Source organism: Cnephaeus nilssonii (assembly GCF_951640355.1).
Source record: "Cnephaeus nilssonii genome assembly, chromosome: 19".
NCBI lineage: Eukaryota > Metazoa > Chordata > Mammalia > Chiroptera > Vespertilionidae > Cnephaeus > Cnephaeus nilssonii.
The window spans coordinates 32,398,454-32,423,772 of record NC_137090.1 but is presented as its reverse complement, the minus strand read 5'-3'; the positions used below and the strand labels follow the sequence as shown (position 1 = coordinate 32,423,772).

Here is a 25,319-nt window from a genome sequence, read left to right as displayed (position 1 = left end):
AATAATCCCGTTCACCATTCCTTCCCTTTAAGCAGTCTTCCCTTTCGTGCCCCAGTCATAGCTGCATCCTCAAACTCAGTTCCGGACACAGAGCAGCGTTCAGTAAAGCTCCAGTTCGCTTCTCTGAGGGCCGGTGTCCTCCTGCCTTCACCCCTCCCCTTCCATCGTCTCTCCGGCCTCCTGGCACCTGACTTCCCCACCGACGGCGGGATCTGTGGTGCGGTACCCGGTTCTGTCTTCCACAACCGCGAAATGCAAACGTTGTCCTTGGGACGGTTCCAAAGGGGTCCGTTTGAAGAACGCCCCTACCAGAGGGGAGTCCTCCGGTTCCGGAGCAGTGGCCTCCCCGAAGGGCGGAGTTCCCGGTCCATCTAGCCCTCCTTCATCCTCCATCAGGGGAGGCGGCTGGGTCTTCAGCCTCCGCACCCCTCAGTCTACACCGGAGCCTTCGAGGAAAAGACGCCACAGCTCGGACGTCTCTCCCAGGTGGGCATCCAGCTCCGCCTCGGGCACCCCTGGTGCTCCCGCCTCCCACCTCCCAGGGCTGAAGGGCGAGCGGGGGCAGACTCTGTGAGTCACGTCCCGGGCCTGCAGTTGAGGAGGGAAGCACCGCCTCTCCTGGGCCCCTCTCTCCCCCTCACCCCTCCTCCTGGCGCAGCCAGATGCTGCGCAGCAGTCACCGACTCCCCATCACCGATCCGGCGGGGTAAGGGTCCCCGTGGAGGCGCAGCCCCGCACCCAGGTGCAGGGCGGAGAAACCTAGGGGGTCCCTATCTGGGCAGGTTCCAGCCTGTGTGGGGGCGGCCTGGGTCCCCGAGGAGGCGTCTGGCGGGGGAGCCTAAGCCAGGGCAGTGCGGCGAGGAGGAGAGGATGGGGAGTCCCGGGCGGGGTGCGAGGCCCGGAGCTGCCGGGAGAGGGGCTGGGGGCGGCCCTTCTCCAGGAATTTCCGGGGATCGTGTTACAGCGCCGGCGGAGGGGGAGCGGCGTGGGACGCGGGGCCCTGCGGCGGCGGACTGGGCCCCCCGCCCCCGCCTCCAGCAGCTCCGGACCTGGCCTCGCGGTCCCTGCGCACACGGACCCGGGTGGTGAGGCCGCCCCCAGCCCCCGGGCTGCTCTGTTATGGTGGGGCCGCCTCCACCCCGAGTTGTCGTCGGGTCTCCGCGGCCTCGAGTTATCGTGGGGAGTCTCCGGCCCCGAGTTATTGTAGGGTCTGCGCGGGCCCGGGATCCCCCGGACGGGACTCCCCGCCCCCGTTTGGCGGCCGAGGGGTCTCCCCGCCCCCGAGTCGTCTTCGGGACGCCCCGGGCCCGGGTGATCGTGGGTTCGCCGCAGCCCCGGGTGACCGACCCCTCCCCGTGGCCCGCAGCGATCGTGGCGTCCCCGAGGCCGCGGGCTCCCGGAGGTTCCCCTTGGCCCCGAGTTATAGTCGGGACCCCTCGGTCGCGGGTGATCGTCGGGTCCCCACGGGCCCGGGTCGCCGGGGCGGATCAGGCCTCCGCGCCTTCGCAGGGCGCCCCAGCGGGCCGCAGGCAGGATGAACCTTCTGGCGCCCGTGCGGAGGGACCGCGTCCTGGCGGAGCTGCCCCAGGTAGGCGCCAGGGCCACGTCGGGCCTCGGGCCGCGGCGGTGTGCAGGCGGGGAGGGGCGGCGCCGGGCCCGTTAGCGCTGGGGCCCAGCCCTGCCGCCCAGCGGGGCCTCCTGCTTCTGGGTGGTCCCCTCCCCACCCCCAGCCCCGGGCGGCGCGGCGGCGGGACGCGGGCCAGGACTGGGTGAGCCTCCTCCCCCTCCCTCCCTGCCAGCACCTGAGGAAGGAGGCCGCCCTGCACGTGCGCAGAGACTTCCACCCCCGGGTCACTTGCGCCTGCCAGGAGCACCGGACCGGCACCGTGGGGTGAGTTGGAGACCCCAAAATAAAGACAGGAAGTCCCAGGAAACTTTGTAGTCCAAGCAATGGGGCTCCATTTGCACCCTCTGCCAGCTGTATGGCTGTTCCCTTCATCCCAGCAAGACGGTTGGCCAGAAAGGTGGCGGTTCAGTTCCGACACAGAGAAGGGGGTGGCCCTCAGTTCGCCTTCCACGTACCACCCATTTGAGCCCCAGGGTCCAAGGGGGGGAGGGGGGCTGTGCCTATACCTATGAGTCCAATTGTGGGTATAAAAGGGAATACTGACAACAGTTGCCACTATTTTTTTTTTAAATGTTCTCTCATTGATTTCGGAGAAGAAGGAAGAGGGAGAGCTAGAAACATCAATGATGAGAGAGAATCACCGATTGGCCGCCCCCTGCACCCCTCCCCCCAACTGGGGATTGAGCCCGCAAGCCCCGCACGTGCCCCTGACCGGAATGGAACCCAGGACCTCTCAGTCCACAGGCCGACGTGTTATCCACTGAGCCAAACCGGCCAGGGCAACAGTTGCCACTATTAATGTAGCAGTGACTGTGTGCCAGGAAGTGTGTTGGATACTGTTACTTTTTTTTTTTACAGAGAGGAAGGGAGAGGGATAGAGTGCTAGAAACATCGATCAGCTGCCTCCTGCACACCCCCTACTGGGGATGTGCCTGCAACCAAAGTACATGCCCTTGACCGGAATCGAACCTGGGACCCTTCAGTCCGCAGGCTGACGCTCTATCCATTGAGCCAAACCGGTTTCGGCAGGATACTGTTACTTTTATTAAATAGAAAACACCATCACTTTTAAAGATGTACCCTGATTTCAGAGATATTAAAATGTATGTGTGTGGTGTGTGTGGGGGGAGCCATGTTTCAGAATATAGAACATTTATCTCATTTTAACCTTCACAACAACCCAATAAAATATATTCTTTTTTTATTTTATCAAACTTATTGGGGTGATATTAGTCAACATGGACATATAGGTTTTAGGTGTGGGTTTCTATGTTACACGATCCGTGTATCACACCATGTGTTCACTACCCAAAGAAAATATATTCTAAATCTCCACTTAAATGTTGAAACTGAGACAGAGAGACTAAGTCATTTGTCCTAAGTTACACAGCTAGTAAGTGTGAGAGCTGGGATTCAAATATATATCTTTTTAAAAATATATATATATATATATTTTTTTTGCCAAAACCGGTTTGGCTCAGTGGATAGAGCGTCGGCCTGCGGACTCAAGGGTCCCAGGTTCGATTCCGGTCAAGGGCATGTACCTTGGTTGCGGGCACATCCCCAGTAGGGGGTGTGCAAGAGGCAGCTGATTGATGTTTCTCTCTCATCAATGTTTCTAACTCTCTATCCCTCTCTCTTCCTCTCTGTAAAAAATCAATAAAATATATTTAAGAAAAAAATATATATATATTTCTTTATTGATTTCAGAAAGGAAGGAAGAGGGATAGAGAGATAGAAACATCAATGATGAGAGAGAATCATTGATCGGCTGCCTCCTGCACGCCCCCTATTGGGGATCGAGCCCACAACCTGGGCATGTGCCCCTGGCCAGAATCGAACCTGGGACCCTTCAGTCCGCAGGCCGACGCTCTATCCACTGAGTCAAACCGGCCAGGCAATATATCTGTCTTTTTGATACTAAAGCACAAAACACTCCTAGCCAGCACATCTGTCCAGAAAGCTGCCTAGGAGGCCTGGTGTCTACTGGTTCTGGCAATTGCAGCCCGGGTGCAACTACCCTGGTAGACCTCTTCGGTTGCACTGGGACTCCCTAGGGTGAAAGAACTAGTGCCCACTCCTCTTGCCTCCTCTTGTGTCCAGCAGATTTAAGATCTCCAAGGTCATTGTGGTGGGGGACCTGTCGGTGGGGAAGACTTGTCTCATTAATAGGTAAGAGGGTGCTGGAGCTGAACTGGGTTGGGCTGGGCAGGGGTAGGGCCAGGGCTAGCCAGATGGGCTGGGCTAAGGGCCAGAGCATCTGGTGCCCCCTCAGGTTCTGCAAAGACACCTTTGATAAGAATTACAAGGCCACCATTGGAGTGGACTTTGAGATGGAACGATTTGAGGTGTTGGGCATCCCCTTCAGTCTGCAGCTGTAAGTGCTTCTTCCTCTCTCCCTCTTCCAGCCATTCCTTCCTCTAGCACTTACACCCCATCCACCCCCTATCCCTCATACCTCTGTTTCACCCCTCCTCCCTCCTAGCTGGGATACCGCTGGCCAGGAGAGATTCAAATGCATTGCATCAACCTACTACCGAGGAGCTCAAGGTGAGGGGCTGGGTGAAGTGGGGCAGGTGGCTGCTTCTAACCCAGAGCTCTGGAAAGGAGCCAGTCGTGTCTCCCTGTCAACCTGGGACTGTGTCTGCCACTCTTCCAGCCATCATCATTGTCTTCAACCTGAACGATGTGGCCTCCCTGGAACACACCAAGTATGTGGGGGTGCTGACATATAGGGGGGCTCTGAGAAGAGAGGGTTCCAAGAGAAGGAAAGAGGGGTGGTCAGGGGCCTGGGAGGGAAGGAAAGAACGCATCTAGGAGCGGAGGATAATTGAGCATCTGAGTGTCGGGGGCAGGAGCCCGCCCTCCTCATCTCTCGCTGTCCACCGTCTGGCAGGCAGTGGCTCGCTGATGCACTCAAGGAGAACGACCCTTCCAGCGTGCTTCTCTTCCTTGTGGGTTCCAAGAAGGACCTGAGTGTGAGTATGCCCGTGGGGGACCTTCCCAACGCGGTGAGGGAGCCCCCCCCATCTGACTCCGACTTCCCTGCAGACTCCTGCTCAGTATGTGCTGATGGAGAGAGACGCGCTCAAGGTGGCCCAAGAGATGAAGGCCGAGTACTGGGCGGTCTCGTCGCTCACTGGTGAGTAAGAGGCGTTAGGCCTGCTGCGTGGCATTCCTGCTTCCCTTGCCTCTCACTCCTACGCTCCAGCTGTGCCCAGGGACCCCGGGCTGGAAGTGCCCCCGAGCACCCATCTGTTCCTTGTGTCAGGTGAAAACGTCCGGGAATTCTTTTTCCGTGTGGCGGCACTGACCTTTGAGGCCAACGTGCTGGCTGAGCTGGAGAAATCAGGGGCCCGGCGCATTGGGGATGTTGTCCGTGAGTTCCCACCTGGATGAGGGTGGCAGAAAGCATGGGGAACCTCCAGTCCCTGCTTCACTTATGTCTCACTCTTCTTCAGGCATCAACAGTGATGATCATGACCTCTACCTAACTGCCAGCAAGAAGAAGCCCACGTGTTGCTTGTGAGGGACTGCCCAGCCCTGGGGCACCGTGCCACCTCGACTCGCCCAGAGCTCTATCCCTGGACATCTGCACTGACTGTTACTCCAAACCAAAGAGCTGCCCGCTGGTGGCAGTACCCCCAGAGGGGTAGTTGGGACCATGCTAGTCACTTCCTGCCCCTGGGCACCATACCAAAGACTGGATGCCCCCTCGATCCAGCGACTCTCCAGGGTGCCCAGTGGTGGGGAGGTGGTCCCTGCTGCTTTTGCTCAACCTGCTGGGCCTTTGGGGTGTGAGGATGCTCAATGATCCCAGCCTCATACTGTGCCTTATGCATTAAAATCTCTGTTATTAGCAGCCTGGGGGTTGAAGTCCTTTGTTGGGGATGAGGGCAGGGCTGTCTGGTGATCTTGGGACTGGAGCCTCCTGCTGGGATGCTGGACGTCTCTGGCCCCTGAGCAAGCCTCAGGCAGGCTGGGAGCTCAGGGACCATGTTTGGGGGAGGGGGAGGCTGCACTCTCACCGGGTGAGATCTGAATTGTTGGCTTTGAGAGCCCTTTCCTGTCATCCTTTCCCCCAAAATGTGTCCTCCTACTTGGTGCTTATACCCAAATTCCACCATTGGATAATATTCTTTCCTTTCTTCTTTCCTTCCTCCCTCCCTTTCTTCCTTCCTTTTCTTCTCTTTTTCTTCTTTTGCCTCATCCTGTCTTCCCTTTTATTTTGTTAATCCTCACCCGAGGATATTTCTCCATTGATTTTTAAAGAAAGTGGAAAGGGCGGGGTGGGGGGGGAGATAAAGAGAGAAACATCAATGTAAGAGAAACACATCCATTGATTGGTTGCCTCCCCCACACGTTCCCACCAGGACCAGGGATGGAGACTGCAACTGAGGTACATGCCCTTGACTGGAATTGAACTCAGGACCCCTCAATCTGAGGGCTGATGCTCTAACCACTGAGCAAAACCAGCTAGGGCCCCGCCTTCCCTTTATTTTTTATTTTTTTATATATTTCTTTATTGATTTCAGAGGAAGGGAGAGAGAGAGAAAAACACCAATGATGAGAGAGAATCATTGATCGGCTGCCTCCTGCATGCCTCCTACTGGGGATAGAGCCCGCAACCCGGGCATGTACCTTTGGCCAGAATCGATAACCCAGGACCCTTCAGTTCAAAAACTGACGCTCTATCCACTGAGCCAAACCAGCTAGGGCCCACCGTCCCTTTAAAAAATACTTCTCGGGGGGGCAATGGTAAGATATGTACACATATAATACCTTAATAAAAAAAAATTGGAAAGAAAAAAAAAAAACTTCTCTGAGGGGAACACAGTGAGAAGTGATTGTGTTTTTGATACTTTTTGGATTGACCATAAGGCCCAGGGAGGTAGGGGCTGGGCTATTATTCAGAAAATATGTTACCAAATACCTAATTATATTAGGGGTATAAACATAAAATTATGAGTGGTACCTTTTTACATCTTAAAACATGACTAAAGAACTAAATGGAATAAAAAATAAGATGTGTATTTTCCCCTCTTCGAAACAAAAGACACATACTCTACGGAGGACCTGCACTTGAATCCTCACTTGCCTCCTCTTGTGTCCTCCTAGGACACTCAGGCAGATCACTATCCTCTGTGCCTCAATTTCTTCATCTATAAAATGAGGCTGATAATACTGATGAGGTTTCATGGATGAAATGAGATAAGGCACTACCAAATACATAGGAAGAGCTCAAAAACCTCAACTATTATAACTATTTACAGGAGTGACCAAGATCCCGGCTCATTGCTGACATCTGACTCAGAGCTATACATTAGTTGGAAGCATCTCAGACATCTGCACCAACAATGGAGGGACTCATGTGGCCTGGTGCCATCCTGGGAAACCATGGAGGGTCAAGATTAGAATACAGATCCTGGCTCCCAATGTACAAGGAATCAGAAGATAAAAAGACAGCTCTCCTACCTCTTTATTTTCTTTTATTTCCCAGTTTACATTTTTTCATTTTATCTTTTTACTAGTGGCCCAGTGCACGATATTTGTGCATGGGGGGGGGGGGGGGCGCCTGCTTTCATTCTTCCCCGCCTTCTCTGTTCTGGGAGGGTTGACTTTTTCTCACACTCCCCTTTTGCCCTGGCGGTGGTCCTACCCAGTCATGTTGCTGGGTCTGGAGGAAAGTGAAGGTTGGCCTCGTGAAGAGCAGCAGCAGGAGGGGCCCTTGGTTTCTCTGGGGAAAACCAAGGTTAAATACCATCCATTCCTTTCCATCCTTTGAGGCATAACCTCACTTTGGAGCCTGATACCAAGAAAAATTGAGGGGCGTGATGTGTGGAATGCTGGTTATGGGGCTGACATTCTTTCACACTCTCCTGGAATTGTTTTTTGTTTATCTTTGCGCCCTCATAGGACTGCACTCATCAACCCTTTCCTTGCACAGAGCCTGTACCTCTGTGTGTGTGTGTGTGTGTGTGTGTGTGTGTGTGTGTGTGTGTAGTCTGCACCACAATACTGTTGTGGAGTGTTTGTGCTGAGTAAAATGTGGGGAGCAGGGGGTATGGTTCTGTATTCTGGGTAGCCTCTGTGAGGGGTGTGTGCATATTGTATTAGTCTGTGTGTGGTGAGTAGATTTTGTTATGTGTGCTATATGTGTGATACAAGCATGCGCAATGTGCATGTGCATGCTATTCTTAAGGGTGTGAGGGGTGTATGGTGGAAGGATGTGTGTCCTCGGTTACTATGGATACAGTGGATCCTGCTCCCAGCATTGGGCAAGCCTATGGAGACACATAAGGTTGTGTGACTGAAGTAAGATAAAGCACTGACATATAGGAAGAGCTTTATACATAGGAAGAGCTCAAAACCCTTAACTATTATAATTTTGGGGGGAAATTGACCAAGACCCTGCCTTTTGTTAAGACCTTTATTGGGCAGTATTCCTCTGGGCCTGGGTGCCTCATGGGGGCTGGAAGGGAATACTGGGAAGAAGCTCTGGCGGTGGGCGCCACCTTGGGGCTGGGATCGGACATCCAGTCGTCATCCCAGGACTCTGCTGGCGGAGAGAGAGCGAGTGACCCTGGCCTTCCGCCAGGCCTGGAGGAACCTCCGGGAGCCGGGATAGCGGGGTGGAGGTTGGAAGCGGTCGCTCCCCAGGCCGCAGGGAGAGCGTCACGTGTAGGTTGGGGGCGGGGCTAAGGGCCGCGACGAGGTTCGGAAGGGATTGGGAGGGGCCGGGAGCGGTGCGAAGTGTGAAGTTGAGAGAATGGATGGGGCGGGGCTAGGGGCGGGGCTAAAGTCTGGGTAGGGGGCAGAAAAGAGTTAAGAGCTAGGGGTAGATCTGGAGAGGAACTAGGATGGGCCAGAGCGGCCTAGCTAAGGTCTGGGCCTGAGATTAAAGGTGAGGTACTAAGGTTAAAGTGGAACCAAGAGGGAAGAGCCTGGGAGGCGCTGGGGTGCCCCGGATGAAGAGCGTGGCTGGAGCTTAGACTTGGGCTGAGAAGACATCATCGCAGCTTAGAACGGGGCTGGGGAAAGTGGGTGGAGGGGTGGCACCAGCATGAGGCAGAGCTGAGGGGGCGAAGCTGAGGTCGGGGTTTACGGCTGGCTCGGCCAAGCTGAGGTTCAGGTTTGGACTTCTGCGGGCCAGAGTCTTGTAGAGAGGAAGAACTGGGCCGAGAGCGATGTGGGTGAGGACGACAATGACCATTGAGAGGTGGACTAAGAAAAAGACTGAGGACAATGCCAACATCTGGGATGATAGCAGCAGTGGTAAGGCGAGGGCGGGCAGGAGATTAGGGGAGGGCTTCGACCCGCGGCCGTGGCTCCGGGGCTGGCCTGCGGACCTAGTGAGCCTGATGAAGGAGGCGGGGCCAAGGGCAGGCTGGGGCGGGGTTAGAGCCTGGGGGCGGGCTCACGGCGAGCCGCGGACCAATGATGGAGGACTGGAGTCCCGAGGGCCTGGGGATGACCTCCGGGTCTGGCTGGAGCGGGAGCTGTAACTCCTGTTAGTAGGGCCGGGAGCCCTCGCTGTGCAGCAGCTAAGGGCCCGGGCAGTAGCCCAATTAGTGCGGGGCTGGAGCCCATGGCCCAGCGCCCACCCTGTCGCCGGGGCTTGGGCGGACTATTAGTGCGGGGCTTGGGTTCTATTGACTCTGAGGGCGAGGAATCTGGTGGCTCCCAGCGTGACATCACAATCGCCTACAAACGTGGGCGGGGCCGGGGTGGCGTTTCCTAGGAGACGCGTGCACGCTGTGCGTGCATTGCTCCCTCCTCTTCCCTTCTTCCCTTCCTTGTTATTTCCCCCCCTTTCTTTCTCCCTCTCGCCTTCCCTCCCTACCTCCCTCATTCATCTGCTCCAGTGTCGAACCTGGAATCCCACCGCCTGTACTGCCAGGGCGGGGGGAGCTCCTCGCCCGCAGGACTGGGAGGATTTTGTACAAATGAGCATCACCTGTGAGTTTTGAGAGGCTTCTGTACAAATGAACATCACCTGTGAGTTTTGAGTTAGGTCCCTGCGCCCTGACTAATGTCCTATGGAGAAGGAGGCCACACACCTCCCTCTTTCTTTTAAATCATTACCCTCCTCATTCATTATGAAGTCCCCCTCTCCCAACCCCATCTCTAACCTCAATCACTTCTGCTGCAGGAGCTCTGGACTGCCGCTTCAGTGGGAGCTCCCTCGTTCTTCCTGTGAAACTAGAGAGCAGATTGCCTTCCGCAGATTTGAGAATTACTAAATCCCACCCCTTGGCAAACGCGATTATCAGGACTTAGAGGAAGTTAGTGGAACCTGCATATAGACCTTTAAAAAAAACACAATGAATACAGTAGTAATTAAGAAAATTTTTTATTTATTTCAGAGGAAGGGAGAGGGAGATAGAAACATTAATGATGAGACTCATTGAATAGCTGCCTCCTGCACACCCCTTACTGGGGATCGAGTCGTTAACCCCCGCATGTGCTCTGAAGGGGAATGACCTTTTGGTTCATAGGTTCATGCTCACCCACTGAGCCACACCAACTAGGCTCATGTATTTTTTTCAATCAACAAATATTTACTGAGTACTTTATTTTATTTTGATTTTTTTACAGAGAGGGAGAGGGATAGAGAGTTAGAAACATTGATCAGCTGCCTCCTGCACACCTCCTACTTGGGATGTGCCCGCAGTTAAGGTACATGCCCTTGACTGGAATCGAACCTGGTACCCTTCAGTCCGCAGGCCGACGCTCTATCCACTGAGCCAAACCGGTTAGGGCTTTCTTTTTTTTAAAATCCTCACACAAGGATATGTTTATTGATTTTATTTTAGAGAAAGAGGAAGGGAGAGAGCAAGAGAGAAATATCGATAGGAGAGAGAAACATTGATTTATTGTTCCACTTATTTATGCATTCATTGGTTGACTTTGGTATGTGCCCTGACCAGGGATGGATCCCGAAATTTGGCATATCAGGACAATGCTCTAATCAACTGAGCTACCCAGCTAGGGCTTACTGAGTACTTTCTATGTCCCAGGATCTGTAGAACCAGAAACAGATGAAATACGGGTCTTATTCTCAAGTTGCCATAAATGCATGAGGTACCCTGGCAGGGTAAAGGGGCACAAGACATGTGTGACCAATTCTACTTTGATAGCATTGTTCTTTCCAAGATGAGCAGGTATTTCTCGGTCGTGGGAGGCAGGAGAGAAGGAATGGAGAAGGGGATGGATGAGTGGGAGGAGCTGATAACTGAGAAAGGAACCAGGGCACTGGTCCTGGGGTGGGGACAAGATAAGGACATCATCTTGAAGGCAGTAGAATGCTATTAAAGAAGAGGAACATGGTAGACCAGTTGGCATCTAGAAAACTCAGTTTGGCTGCATTGTGAGGACTGCATGAGGGTAGTGAGACAGGAGGTGGGGAGGCCAGGCAGGAGGCTACTGCAGTTGTCTTGGTGAGAGATAATGAGGGTGTGAACCAAGACAGAGGTAGATGTGGGAGCAGATAGGCATGACAAGATTTGGTCATCAAGTTGGTATAGAAGTGAGGGAAAGGGTGACTCTTAGATTTCTAGCTGTGGTGTCTATTGCTGTCTGAAGTGGAAGATATAAGAGGGGGTGGTTCATGGAGTGTAGGAAGAAGATGGTAGGTTCATGTGGGACATGTTGGTCTAAGATGTTTGGGAACATCCAAGAAGGTATTGGCCACCTGCTCAGCAAAGCAGTCTGGATTGGAGACCCATCCAGAATTATGTCATTTTATTGGTGGATGCTGAAACCATGGAGGTGGATGACATTTACTCTGAGAAGTAGAGTAAAACAGAAACCTGGTGATCATCAATTTAAGGAGTACAGCAGAGGAGTTAGGAAAGAACTAAAGAGCTTGTCAGAAAAAAAAAGAGAGGAATGAGAGAGGTTTGCATGGAAGTGGAAGGAATAGAGCATACAGAAGAGATTCATTGGTTAACAGGGTCAAGTGAGATAAGACAAAAAGAAGGCCACTGGGTGTGGTTATTGGGAAATTGTTGATAGCCTTTGCCTTGGGCTAATTTGATAGGGGTGGCTGCCACGTGTAGGTGGCTGGAATAGAGACAGGTGAAGATTCTGAGCTCACTGAAGGTAAGGTCTGGGCCTCCTCTGGTGTCTAGTAAAGCTACTCAATATGTCTGTTAAATGAGTGGATAAACTTGGATTGAAAAGGAAGAGGAGTAGTGTTAGAGGGAGAAATAGGGTTCACAGAGTGCTTTGTTTAAAGTTGTTCATAGCCTATAGGGGGAAAACAAACCATTAAATAAGGAGATCAAAATTCTGGCTGGGACCTAGAGTTCAGGTGCTTTGGGCAGGAGGAAGGGACGCTTCCCCAGGCTGGAGGAGCGTTGATGAGGGTGGGAGCAGCCGCAGATAAGGCTGGTGAAATGATCTGCTGGAAGGAGCAGCAGCAGGAAAGGAGTTTCCAGGGAAGTGCTGTGGAAAGCAGAAGGAGCTGACCAGGGAACTGTAGAAAGATGACCAAGTGCCACTGAAGGCTCAGTTTAAGTCCCCCAAGTAATCAGCTTCCTTTTTAAAAAATATATTTTTACTGATTTCAGAGAGGAAGGGAGAAGTGAGATGAGAAACACCAATGATGAGAATTATTGATTGGCTGTCTCCTGCATGCCCCCACCCTGGGGATCAAACCCACAACCTGGACATATGCCCTGACCGGGAATAGAACCGTGACCTACTGGTTCATAGGTTGATGCTCAACCCCTGAGCCACACTGGCTGGGCTCAACTTCCTTTCTTAAGCAGAACTCAGCTCCTGATGCCCCAAAGGATAAACTAAGCGCAGGCTCTCCCCTGTGGCTGTTGATGCAGCTGCTGTCCCAGTTGAAGTTCTGCTGACGGACAACCTCTGACCCAGCTCCACACACCCTATGACAATTCCTGGAACTGTCTGTCCTTCCTTGTCTAGATTGGCTCACTCCTATTCTTTCTCCAGATTCAGCTCCTGTTAAGCTTCTTTCAAGAATCCTTTCCTAATCTCACCCTACACCAAGCAGGTCAAACTCGAAGCCCTCGGACCACATGAGTTTGACATGCTTGCCCTATACCCTCACTGTCTCTAGGTGCCCTTGTTCTCTGCTTCCAGGCCTCCTTCCCACCATTTCCCTCACTATCAGTGTTGGCATCACACCACAGTCATGAACTGTTCCACATACCGCCCCTGCGTCTCTTCTCAAACCCTCTCCCAACACCTTGAAAGCAGAGACTGTTTTTGTCAATCTGCATCTTGGATGCAGCTGGTGCCTGACACCTGTGGCATCTCAGAAAATGTTTGATGAATGAATGGCATGGGAAGGGGATGCTGCCTGTGGCCACTCTGTTCTCTCTCAGATGTAAACAGGTTACCCAGCTGGGAAAGAGGACGTCTGCTGGCTGGCGTGGCGTCTAGCACTGATGCATCTATCTTCTCTTCTGAAGGTGGGTCCAGGGGAATCTCTGGCTCCAGAGGCCCCTCCCCCCCCACCCCCCACCCACCCACCCCTGCTAACTTGGGAAAGCTGACACCTAGTGGTAGGCAGAAGGGAGGGAAGTGTTTGGTCCTGAAGGGGTTACCCAGCAGCCCCACCCCACCCCACCCCCTACTCATGCCAGAGAGGGACCCTTTCTGGAGACCACAGTCACCCCTTTGTATAACACTTTATGGTGCACAAATATCTTTGACATTTGAACTGAGTCTTCCCAACAACCCTGTATAATAGGTTACCACCATCCCCATTTTTAAAATTAATTTATTGATTTTTAGGGGGGGGGGGGAGAGGAGAAACATTGTTCTACTTATCTACACATTCATTGGTTGCTGTTGGGATTGAACCTGAAACCTTGTGCAAATCTTGGTATATCAGGACGATGCTCTAACCAACTGAGCTACGTGGCCAGGGTGCCATCATCCCCATTTTGTGGGCAGAAAAATGAAGGCTCGGAAAAGTGACTGGTCCTTAGTAACCCATCTTGTGACAGAGCCAACTCTTGGACTCAGGCCTATCTGATTTCAAGGACACTCGCCACTATGCTGACCTTTGCCCCAAATCAGTGGTGCTGAAGAAAGCTGAGGGTGTGGTGGTATTCCAAAGTCCTGCCTCACATACTTATGAAGAAAGGACATGAGAGGAGAGGAAGCAGACAGGGAGGCCACCAAATGGGTCAGGGTATATGGGGACCTGGGACCCTCACAGCCTGGTAGGGGGAAGGGAAGGGAGGAATGTGGGGCAAGGCTCAGACCGCACTGCTGTCTACTCATCTCCCAAGTATTTAAGGCCACTTGGACTAACACACCCCCAGCCAGGGTTTTATGAGATCTTGCCCCAGTTTCACACCTTGTAGGGGCTGGATAAAGGTGCAATCCTCCTGGCCTGTTTGGCGGGGAGTAGCCAGCCATGGCACCCCATGCCAGACTGCTATGGAAGTCATTGGTGTTCACCCACTTCTCCCTCCCAAGGTGGGTGGAGTCAGAGTCCAGGGGAGACCTGCAGGGAAGGTGCCTTGTCCTCTCCTCTGCCTTGATGTGTGAGGTCCTGGGCATGTGGAGGCATTTCATGGGCTTACCTTTTGGAGGGGAGACCCATCGGTAGACTGGAGTCTTAGGCAGGGTCAGAGACGAGGCAGTGCGAGTAGAGGCTGGGAGGCTCCAGTGTGTGTCCAGGACTTGCATTCCGTTGAGTAAAAGAGGTGGGAACCTTTCTCCGGGGCTTTCCCTTAATCCCAGTTCTCACCCCAGCAGCATCTCCCCTGTTCCTTGGCAAAGTGGACATGGTATCTGTGCTGCCTACAAGGGGTAGAAGGACTCAGGTTGGGGGTGGGTTGTTCAATCTGTGGCTCCAAGGAGTGGGGAGAGAGAATGGAGGAGAAGTGGGAATTTGATGATTAAAGAGCAGGGAAAGAATCCAGAGTGAGCAAGGGAAAGGGGGGAGACGTGAGAAGAGTGCCTGGAGAGAGAGGAGCCTGGAGGAGAGAGGAGGAAAAAGGGAAGGACCAGAGTCAGGAGAAGCAAAGGTAATGGCAGTGGTAGAACAGGCTTTAGCTCCCATCCAGGCTTGAGCCACCATGCTGTGGTGGTCCTTGGGGCTGGAATGGTGTGAGAGGCTGCGAGGGGTCGGATGAAGGCCTCCTGGGCGTGTGCAGGGCAGAATAGGAACTGAGGATGCTGTGTTGCTGGCTCTATCATTGGGGACTCTGAAGTGGCACTTGTGGAGTGAGGTAGCTGACAGCTTCCCCAGCAGCTGGATGAGAGGTAAGCAGGAGCCAGTGGAGGGCTCCAGGGAGGTAGGCTCCCATGGAAGGCAGGGGAAGGGAAGAGGCAGGTGTCATAGGGCAGCAAGGGGGATCTGGTGAGGACCTTGGTGAGACATCTTCCTGGGAGTGTGCAGGGGGTAGACAGATTCACGCAGTGGATTGGGGAAAGCTTAGTGCTGAGACCTGGTTACTTTGGGGCTGAATTACTACTGTTCTATGAAGTAGAAACAGCTGCTTGTGGTGTGTGTGTGGGGGGAGGGGTGGCTGGTGGCAGGTGAATTTGGTGAAGCATGTAGACTGAGCTGTGGAAGGAGAGACCCACAGATGTGCTGCTACCGCCAATCCTATATGACCCAGACTCCGACCCCTTAGGCGAATTCAAGGACACTGACAGGTGCTGCTGGAATCACAAGCAGTGCACTGGGCATGTCATCCACCCCTTCACCTCTGACTGTGGTCACTACAACCTGCACCTGCACTCGCTCAGCCACTGTGACTGTGACTCTAGGTAAGGACCCTCCTCCTTGGGAGATCTACAGCCCAGGAGACTCCAGGGCAGAGCCAGGTCCAAACTTTCACTGCGGTCCGGTCCCCTCCTTTAACTCTGACCAGGCACTGCCAGCCCAACCCTGGCTTTGTAAACCTGGCTCTGCTCCAAGAGCAAAGGGGAGGAGGTTTTTTGGCAGCCTGGGCTGAGCTGCAGTTACTACTTGGAAAGCCCACTGTGCTTCAGGCTCTGGGCCCCCGGGGAGTCCTGGAGGTATGGGAGCCAGGCTGAGTTCCGTGTGGCAGGGTGAAGGACTGCTCAGAGAAGACAAACAGCAGCAGCTCCCAAGATGTAGGCCCAACCTGTTCCCGAGATGTGGGCCCAACCTGTTTCGACATCATCCAGACCCCTTGCTTTGAGCTCATCCCCGAGGAAGAGTATGTGGAGCGGTTCTGGTATGGCTGGTAAGTGCTGGCAGGCTGAGGGGGGCACTGTGGGGCATTGGCCCTCACTCTCTGCCAACCTTCTCTTTCCCTGTCCTCCCTCCCAGGTGCAAAAGCTACAGGCCTGTCTCTGTGGCAGTGATCCACCATCCCCTCCACCACGAATTTAGAGATGACCTAAATGAAGAAGAAGAAGAGGAGGAAGAAAGCAGACCTCCCATCCCGACCCAGGTGGGGCCCACCGCCACCACACCCGCTGACAAAGGCATAGGAATGGGCACGATCACCGGCACACCAGACTCGGCAGCTCCCATTACCATCTGGCGCTCTGAGAGTCCCACAGGGAAGTCCCAGGGCAGCAAGGTTATCAAGAAGGTCAAGAAGAAAAAGGAAAAAGAGAAAGATGAGGAGGAGACAGATGAGAAGGCAAAGCTGAAGAAAAAAATCAAGAAGGGCAAGTTGATTAAAAAGAAAGGCCCAGTTAAATCAGAATCTTCACCTCCAGACTTAAGCAGATCAATAAGCCCAAGGGAGCTGGTCAGGCTGTCAGAATCCAGCCCAGAGAGCCGGGAAGACCTGGAGAGTGAGGACAGTTACAATGACCCCAGGCAGGAGGGGCCCTCCAGCGAGGATATTGTGGAGTCATCACCCAGAAAGAGAGAGAAGAACGCGGTCCAGGCCAAGAAACTTGGGGCAAAACCCTCTCCAATCAAGAAGGTCAACAAGAGGAAATCTCCCCCAGTATCAAGCCCCAATCTCAGTTGAGGCCAGGGCGACCAGGGTGAAGAATAAATGCCATCATGCCTGTCCCAGACCCACTGCTGCTGTTCTCTCTCCCTCTAACTGGGCTACTTCTGGGGGGAGGGGGGGGCTCTGGGCATAGCTGGAGCAGAGGGGCTCGGGGCCTGCAGGGGTTTCTGTAGGGCAGTCCGTCTTCCAAGAGGAAGGCCATGGGAAGGTAGGTGGAAGGGCAGGGAGGGGCACTGTAACAGCCTGTTTCTCTGGAACATCCTAGGCCCAGGGCAGAAGAGCCCATCTGGGTGAGGAGGGAAGGAGGCTTCCCATCTACTGGGAGGCTGGTCTGTGTTAAATCCACTCTGGGACAGGCGGGATTATCTGTAACGATACCCCTAATAAACTGAACCTTTTAACCTCTGCCACTGTGCCTACCCTTCCCCTCTTTTAAGTGGCCCTGGAGAAGGTGCTGGTAGCACCAAAGGGAACATGATCTTACCAGCTCTGTGGACCTGCTCCTATGAGGCCCTCTACACCTTTTGTGCTAAAGGGAACTGAACTGAGTTCCTGACTAAAGGCCAACCCCTCCCCTTCTCCCCCCAACTCTTGCCAAAAGCCAGAGATCTTAAATGAAGAAAAAGCCAGGAAGGTCCCTGTCCAGTGTGGCTCAATTGGTTGAGTGTCATTCCATGCACTGAGAGATCACCAGTTCGATTCCCTGTCAGGGCACATGCCAGGGTTGCAGACTCATCCCCAGTGGGGGAGTGCAGGAGGCAGCTGATTGATGTTTCTCCCTTTTTCCCTCTCCCTCTCTCAAATTAAAAAAAAAAAAAAAAAAAAAGGCAAGGAAGGGAGCTCACCAAGTTTGGGCAGAAGTGGCTTTTTTGAGCCTCAAGCAGAGGAAAAGAAGAGGGAAAGCCTCACTTTCCCAGCCCCGACTCACAGAGCTATGAGACAAAACCTTTGGGAAGAAACACAGGGAGATCAGAGTCCAGAATAAAAGAGGCTGTGGGGCTGGGGAAAGGACCAAGGCCTGGGAACTGGCCTGCAACAGCCCAGCTCCCTTTCCCAGGGCCAGTGTTTATGTGTGGCAGGCAAGTGTGGGCCCATCCTGGGTCAGACGCACTTGACTGTTGTAGAAGTACTGCCAGACATTCAGGCCCAGCTGGCAAAAAGGAAGAGAGGGGTGCAGGGGCTCAGGGTGAGAAACCCAGATTTACTTGTGGCCTTTCTCAACTGTGCCAAAGAAGTCCACAGGTGCTCCTTGACTTATGATGGGTTTACGTCCTGATAAACCCACTGTAAGTTGGAAATATCGTTAGGTCGAAAATGCTTTTAACACCCGAACACCACAACTTAGCCCAGTCTACTTTAAACGTGCTCAGAATACTTACATTAGCCTATAGTTGGGCAAAAGCATCTAGCACAAGCATGTCAAAGTCAAAGGCTAACACGGGCCACATAAATGAGGCATGTGGCCCGTGGGCCATGAGTTTGACATGCTTGATCTAGCACAATGAACACACTGTTGATCGGTTGTTTACCCTGGTGACTGCTCGCCTGCCTGGGAGCTGCAGCTCACGGCTGCTGTTGCCCAGCATCATGCAGCATCAGGAGAGTATCCTACTGCATATCACTGGCCCGGGAAAAGAGCCAAATTCAAAATTTGAAGTACAGTTTCTACTGCACGTGTATAGCTTTTGCACCACTGTAAAGTCAAAAAATCTTAAGTTGAATCATTAAGTTGGGGACCGTCTGTAACAGGCACAGTGGCTGGCAGTGGCTGTGTGTGAGTAGAAATAATAGCAGCTAACATTTACTGAGGCCTTATGAGGTCCCAGGCATTGGGCCAAGCACTTCACACATTCTTTCTATCTGTCCTCACAGATGCTCTGATGAGGTAGGTATCACCATCTCCTTTACTGACAAGCTGGCTTAGAGATAACAGGAGTGCGCTCAAGGTCATAGGACTGGGAAGTGGAACAGGAATGTGATATCAGGCAATCCGGTGCAGAAGCCACCTGCTTCTGAGTAACTTGCCTTTCTGATGGCCTGGAAGAGGGAGTCGGAAGCCCTCAGAGCTCCAAACACTGCTTTGAAAGCCACCCCTCAAGAACCAGAGAGAGGGAGAGAGGCTTTGTCAAGTGCTCTGTAGAAACACTGTTTATTCAAATGACAGGCAGGAAGCAGCGGTGGCAGCAGGTGGGTGAGGGTGGCCAGGAGGGGGCTGGGCAGGTTAGCACTGCAACCTTATGTCCCCTACAATCCTGCTTCGATAGCCACCAAGTTGTTGGCATTAAGGTCAGAAATACTTCCCGTCCTCTTCCTCCTGCCCCAAACTGAATAAATAGCATCTGTCTCCCCATAAGAGCTGGGGGAGACTCATGTGCTGAGCTTGCTGCCCGGTCACAGCCCAGAGTCAGGTAAGGGCAGAAGCTCAAAATGGCTTATAGGGAAGTAGAATACAAAACTGTTCCACTCTTATTCTCATCTTCCTCCGCTTCCTCCCTGCCACACTCCCTTCCCAGCCTGGTCCCAGGAAAGGTGGTCGATGAGGGCCTGGAATGGGAGAATTGTCGCCTAGCGTACATTGAGCTCAAGTTCAAAAGGCCATCCAGCCTGTCACCCACCCAGGCTGACCACCAAAGAGAACGTCAATTCACGCCACTTTATGGACAGAAAAGGAGGGGCAGGGAATGAGGCAGGCATCTCCCAGCCTCAGAGGTAATCAGAGTCCTGGGAGCAGGCCCCCTACCGATCCATCTCGTCCAAGAGCGGGGTGGCATCGCCAGCAATAGACATGGGGGTGCTTTCAATCATAGGGCTGGGGGACGGCCGAGGTGTCAGCCGCTGCTTCTGTTTCCGCCGCTCAGCCTCCTTCTCCTGAAGCCACTGCTCCGCCATCTTCCCCCAGTCGATGGCTGCGTGGCTGTTGGACCTGGAAGAGAGAAGAAGGGGCCTTTCAGATTGGAACACTAGAAGGCTCAACAATCACTGGGGAACATCCACCCTTGCAGAAGTGGACTTCATACCTATGGTCAGTAGCTGTGGCCAACTGCCACACTGCCCTCTTCTGTCATCTCCCAGAATGCGTCCTCATGGGAACATCACCTGGGTCATGGCTCTCAGAAGATCCAGAGCACCTGCCTATGCTAATCCCCTTGGCCTCTTGACAGCACCGCCCTTACTAACCTGCTCCATGCACCACCCATATACTTACTTTGGCTGTTGCTGCCGTTGCCGAGAGCTGGAGGAGGGCTGGGGCTGGGCCTGGGCAGACTGTGGGGTGGTGCTGGCCTGTAGCTGGTGGTACTGTGGTGTGGTGATGGGCTGGCTCGGGGTTGTGTAGGAGTAGCTGGGGGTCATCAGTGGTGTGGCCACTGGCTGCTGGGCTGGCGTTGGGAACACCTAAAGAAGAGTGAACAGTTAAATGGGGATGGGTTTGGGGCATACTTAAGGTTCCCATGAATTTCTGCAAAGCTTTCCAGTTGACCCTCTCCTGAGCAGATAGGGAGGCCAATGGAATGGACCAGGCACAACGATAGGGCCTCCTGGTCCTGACAGTTGAGGATTCTGGTGGCTTCAGGGTCCCAAAGATCCCAAGGACTCTGCAGAAAGATCAGACCTTCTCTTATTCCCTTTCCCCTCAAACGGGCCCGAGGAAAAAGATGATGTTGTAGATAAGGCCCATCTGTGCATAAAGGAGGGCACTGCCAGCAGCTAGTCTATGGACACAGGTTGGTAAAGGATGGACTGTTCCCTTCCATTATTCCCCCCCTCCACAAAGAGCTTCCCCTCCAAGCCACGTACGTGGTAAGCGCTACTGCCCCCTCCACTGCCACCATAGCCATACTGGCTGGAGGCCCACTGGGCTGGGGTGGCATTAGGGTTCTGTCCTTGGCCTGTCACAGCAGCAATGGCACTGAACATCTGTGAGGTCATGTTCTGGGGCAAGGCATTCACAGCCCGTGTCAGATCTGTAAGCACAAGGAGGTGGAAGAGGGCACATTAGAGGTGAAAGTCCTAGCTTCATCCCTCTGAGTCACAGTCCTAGGCGGGAGCTCCTTACCGGCAAGGTTGAGGTTCGCTGGGGTAGCATTGATAGAAGCAGGTGTCCGGGTCCTGCTGCTGCTACTGGGAGTGATTCCTACCGGAAAGAGGCAGAGTCAGTTATGTTTCTGGTTTCATAATTCAGGGAACTGAAGGAGGTACTGAGAAAAATTAAGTTACATAGGCAAAGTGGATGGAAGAACTTCCTGATGCTAAGAGGTTGGAGTAGAAACAGAGCTGCAGTGACAGCTGTACCTCACCCCCTTTCACAGAAGGCTAGTTAGTGATGCCCTGATTCAGAGCCGAGGTATCCTTCCAGCCACAGCCCTGAAGTCAGAGAGCACAACTCACCCGGTACAGGATCCTGGTAATGATCCTTAAACCATCTGAAAAGTCCATTCACAGTTGGGAAGATTTGGCCCCGGTACCGGAATCCTTCTGGAGTCACCGTTACATACTCTATCCTGGGATTTTGGAAGGAAACATGCATCAGATACCACTTGGGGCCAGCCATGAGAAAGCGGCCAGAACAGATCTCCACCACGTGAAGTAGTCACACTGGGTGCTAGGGGAAAGAAGAGATGAAAGAGCCGGTCCCTGACCCTGACTTTGGGGAGGTGAGGTGTGCAGAGCAGAGTACAGTCAAGGCCAGGAGTCAGTAGTCCCTGGTGTGCTACATACATGCTGCCAGAGGAAGACTTCGGGGGCTGGGCCACCATCCTTGGCCACCGTGTGATGGCAGCACCCTGCAGGTCAGGGTGAAACTGAAGCCACAGTCAGGGTTGGAAAAGGTCTCCCAGGGCAGCAAAACACAACTCCCCATGAACTGGAATCCGGAAGTGCTTCTGGAAGGTGGTTAGTCTGCCTTTATTCAACACTGCAGACCAGAGCGTGGATAAGAGGATGGGCTCTGGGCTCACACCCAGTTCTAGTTCCAGTTTGTCTCTGCCACTCATCACCTAAATGACTGTCCGAAGTTACTAATACAAATCTCAGCTTCATGTATAAAATGAGTATAACAGCACTTAAACCCATAGGGTGGGAGTGAAGAATAAATGAGACAGTGCATGTAAAGCACTTACCACACAACACCTAAAATAGACGTGTGCTCAAAAAATGACAGCTGTCTACAGACAATGCTAAGTATGACCAAGTTCTCATTTATATTAAACTGAAACATGTTTTCTAAATCATCTACTCAAGTGTTCCTTCGGCAACACAAGAAGTCTGTGCCCTTTCCCACAAGAAGTTATCACATTGCCTTTGCTCCTGGTTAAAGGTCCTGTTTGCTCAACTGTTTCTCATGGGACAGTTTCCAACCCCAAAGATCCCTGGCTGTGAACCTCTGAAAACATGATGATAAGTCAGAAAAGGCTTCTCGGATATGAGCGAGATATTTCAGTTGTGCCCAAGACGATGCAGGGTCCAGAGTCCAGAGCTTCTTGTCATCTGGCCGCTGAGTCCCTTACTAATATTGCCTGTGCTGTGCGTCACGTGCAGGCATAGGAATTAGGGCAGAAATGCACAGGCCTTGGCTAAGGGCCAAAGGGAGGATGGGGGAGTAGAGAAGGCTGGTATGAGCACTAGAGAGTCCCAGATTAAAGAATACCTAGGAAGGCCAGCCTGTTGGTCAGACAAAAAGGAAGCAGAGCAGGTCAAAGGTAGGGAGAAGAGATGCTCTCCTGATCTACCCCTTCTGTGTGGGGAGAAGTCAGCACACTATAGCAACAGCAAGTCGCGGTGTACAGAAGCCCTGGCTAGGGTGAAGCAGACAGTGAAAGGGAGAGACCAGTGTGCTGGCCCCATCTTTGATAGCCAGGTGGATGGAGCATCTGATGATTTCCATCACTCATTGGGAAGGGGAGAAGAGGCAAAGGGTTGAGAAAAGCATTTTTCTTAGTGAATCTTTGCCTTTTGTCTCTAAATCATCATTCTCTTACCCCACCTCCAACCTCCGCCTCTATTCTAAACAGATAAAAGGCAGTTAGGCAGAACCAGAGAGAGTACTCCAGGGCCTCTATCTCCCCTGCTAGCCTGTCTGTGGACCCCAGCGGCAGCACCTTCTCAGCACCAGTGCTCACCTGGGTTTACCCCGGGGCTGGTATCCCAGTAGGAACTTGCCGGGCAGTTCCTTGCAGGCACAGATGAAATAAGGGATGAAGGTGGGCTTCTCCTTCTTAGTTTTGATGAGCAGCTCCTCTAATTTCTGGGGGTAGAATGAGGGGGAGAGGTTGGGATAACAGCATGCTTGGTAGACAATGTCTGGCGCATACATGTATACCTCCTTCACCAGCTGAGGGACCCCTACACTGAAGGGAAATCATACATTCTTAAGTGACTGGGTGATGTCTTCCCTCAAGGGGCCCTGGGCTCACCTTACGGTCCCCACCACTGCAGTCCTGATAATACTTGTGGTTCAGAAGGTCCCGGGCAAAGGATGCCATGGGCTGGACATAGCGGGCAACAATCTCATCCAAGTCTTCAAATTCCTGTGGGAAGAAGGTAAAGGCCCACGTATCATATCTAGATCTGAGACGCCTGGCCCTTCATCAAATCTACTCAGAATAAAACTCCTGGGAGGGGGTGAACTTCCCAGTCCTGCTGTAGCCTCACTCCATTGCAAAGCCTCTTCAATTTATCCACCTGTTTGAGTTGTGCTCAAATTTAAAGCTTACAAGGCACAAAATCATGTAAGCTTTGATTCTCCCTTGTGCTTGGGAACAAGAGAACTTCATGAAATTTCACCCCATTGAAAAAAGGACAGAGAAATTTGATGTGTGCGCACGTGCATGTGCCTGCATGTATTTTCTCCTCTTCTTCCACTGGCTCTCTTTAGGTAGTCTATTTTATTTTATTATTATTTTTAAAACATATTTTTACTGATTTCAGAAAGGAAGGGAGAGAAATAGAAATATCAATGATGAGAGAGAATCACTGATCAGCTGCCTCCTGCATGCCCCACACTAGGGACTGAGCCTGAAATGCTGGCACGTGCCCTGACCGGGAATGGAACAGTGACCTCCTGATTCATAGGTCAACACAACCATTGAGCCATGTCGGCCGGGCTTTAGGTAGTCTATTTTAAAATTTGGAGGACAGGGACGAAGGGGCAAATATACAAAATTATTATCAAACGACTCATTTCACAACCAACCTCCTATTTGGTGTTCTGTGTAGCTAAAATACATGCATGTAATGCATACAAGTTACCAGTGTTAGGTGAAGTGGCCAGAAATGGCTTGTTTCTGAAGCAGGCGTGGGGATGGGAAGTGAGTGGGGGCTGGCTCTCACCTCACTGTTGATCCACAGGGTGGCTCCCAGGCTGAAGGCATTTTCCTTGCCCTCTTCCCGCACATCCACATGCTGGTAGATGCCGTCACTGACCTTCCAGGTCACTGTCAGGTGATTTTCACCCTTGCTGCTTGGTCGGATGATGACATCTCCCTGGTCCATGGTCTCCATCATCTTTTCTGCTTGTTTGAAATTTATATTATGGAAGGATGGATGTGCAATTACCCGCTTGATATATGCTGAAGAGGGCAAGAAAGTATAGATCAGGTGATGGAACTGGGGACCAACAGCATTGTGACAAACCATGGCTTAATTTCTGGCCCTCTATTAAATTCTGAGACTCTTTCACCCTCTCTGGGCCTGCACTTTCTGATGTAAAGATGTGTTCACCTGGGTTCCTATGGTACTGACAGGAGTCACATGCATTAGCAAAGAAAATGTGACCCAAGAAGACCCTGGTTTCCAGCCCTGCCAATGACTCCCTTTGGATGCCTCTGGGCCTCAGCACCTCCAAGCTGAGCACTCACTCCCATCGGGAGGCTGAGCAAGGGAACTTCCATTAGCACGTGCATCCTGAAGAGAGAGGTGCCAAGACCTGGGTGCACAGGCGTGGTAGTGGGCACTCACTGGTCCGTTGTTGTTTCCGCTTCATGTCCTCCTCCTGCTTGTGGTCTGCTGCTTCAGCATCGAAGTCATAGTAGGTATCCTTGGGCAGTTTCCACTCATTGTTCCTGTCCATGAGGTCTGAGGTGCGGCAGGTCAGGTCTGCACTAAACTTCTCGATGTCAATCTTCATGATGCGGCAGTGAACAGTCATTCCCACCTAGATCCACAGAACATTTGAGCTGGAAGGGACAAAGATGACCTAGCCCAATGCCCTATTTTACAAATCAAAGCCCAGGCAGAAAGATGAAATGACTTGCCCAAAGCCAGCCACCTACTGAATAGCAGATGAGTTCAGGGTTGAGTCTGATCTGCAGACTACTGGCTGTGTCTTGTAGATGCCTCCTACTCTAGGCAGGAAAACCACCTGGAGTCTACTAGGGTCTAGCCTGTTACTGGCACTATTCCCTTCTCCCATAAAGTTGCCTAGTTACTGCTCCTAGGAGGTAGTCAAAGTCTGGCTGCCCTTTTTGGAGGAGAAGGAAAATAAGAGCTGGTTTTTATACTTTACCCTTAACTTGATTGAACCCATCTGTCTAAACCCGTGGTCGGCAAACTGCGGCAAGCGAGCCACATGCGGCTCTTTGGCCCCTTGAGTGTGGCTCTTCCACAAAATACCACGGCCTGGGTGAGTCTATTTTGAAGAAGTGGCATTAGAAGAAGTTTAAGTTTAAAAAATTTGGCTCTCAAAAGAAATTTCAATCGTTGTACTGTTGATATTTGGCTCTGTTGACTAATGAGTTTGCCAACCACTGGTCTAAACA

At 52.5% G+C, this 25,319-nt stretch overlaps 3 protein-coding genes across 9 annotated transcripts in view; 2 read left to right on the top strand and 1 right to left on the bottom strand.

The window, feature by feature from the left end:
- Positions 1–206: 206 nt before the first annotated feature.
- On the top strand, positions 207–5,483 carry RAB34 (RAB34, member RAS oncogene family). 5 transcript variants are annotated; one of them, XM_079798460.1, is made up of 11 exons: positions 207–486; positions 1,367–1,588; positions 1,800–1,891; positions 3,731–3,799; positions 3,903–4,004; positions 4,113–4,177; positions 4,287–4,338; positions 4,524–4,605; positions 4,679–4,769; positions 4,899–5,006; positions 5,089–5,483. In XM_079798460.1, exons 2-11 carry the CDS (start codon positions 1,535–1,537, stop codon positions 5,154–5,156), a joined length of 783 nt encoding a protein of 260 aa, XP_079654586.1. In that variant the 5' UTR covers positions 207–486; positions 1,367–1,534; the 3' UTR covers positions 5,157–5,483. The 5 variants fall into 5 exon arrangements, with proteins under 5 accessions (XP_079654586.1, XP_079654588.1, XP_079654584.1 ...); XM_079798462.1 differs by lacking the exon at positions 207–486 and adding an exon at positions 554–706 and having other exon boundaries at positions 3,734–3,799; XM_079798458.1 differs by lacking the exon at positions 207–486 and adding an exon at positions 554–706.
- Positions 5,484–8,609: 3,126 nt separating this feature from the next.
- Positions 8,610–18,557, top strand: PROCA1 (protein interacting with cyclin A1). 3 transcript variants are annotated; one of them, XM_079798099.1, is made up of 6 exons: positions 8,610–8,902; positions 12,988–13,074; positions 14,372–14,449; positions 15,259–15,394; positions 15,679–15,837; positions 15,924–18,557. In XM_079798099.1, exons 1-6 carry the CDS (start codon positions 8,815–8,817, stop codon positions 16,579–16,581), a joined length of 1,206 nt encoding a protein of 401 aa, XP_079654225.1. In that variant the 5' UTR covers positions 8,610–8,814; the 3' UTR covers positions 16,582–18,557. The 3 variants fall into 3 exon arrangements, with proteins under 3 accessions (XP_079654225.1, XP_079654223.1, XP_079654224.1); XM_079798097.1 differs by lacking the exon at positions 14,372–14,449 and having other exon boundaries at positions 8,612–8,902; positions 15,244–15,394; XM_079798098.1 differs by lacking the exon at positions 14,372–14,449 and having other exon boundaries at positions 8,613–8,902.
- A 161-nt stretch (positions 18,558–18,718) lies between these two features.
- Positions 18,719–25,319, bottom strand: part of SUPT6H (SPT6 homolog, histone chaperone and transcription elongation factor) — a 33,818-nt gene continuing 27,217 nt past the window's right edge. The window contains exons 29-37 of the mRNA XM_079798096.1: positions 24,520–24,715; positions 23,893–24,131; positions 22,977–23,090; positions 22,683–22,807; positions 20,953–21,065; positions 20,621–20,698; positions 20,362–20,528; positions 19,772–19,959; positions 18,719–19,489 (exon numbers count right to left, since the gene is read on the bottom strand). Of these exons, the coding sequence (XP_079654222.1) occupies positions 19,303–19,489; positions 19,772–19,959; positions 20,362–20,528; positions 20,621–20,698; positions 20,953–21,065; positions 22,683–22,807; positions 22,977–23,090; positions 23,893–24,131; positions 24,520–24,715 (1,407 nt within the window). The 3' untranslated portion in view covers positions 18,719–19,302. The remainder of the gene's footprint in view (positions 19,490–19,771; positions 19,960–20,361; positions 20,529–20,620; positions 20,699–20,952; positions 21,066–22,682; positions 22,808–22,976; positions 23,091–23,892; positions 24,132–24,519; positions 24,716–25,319) is intronic.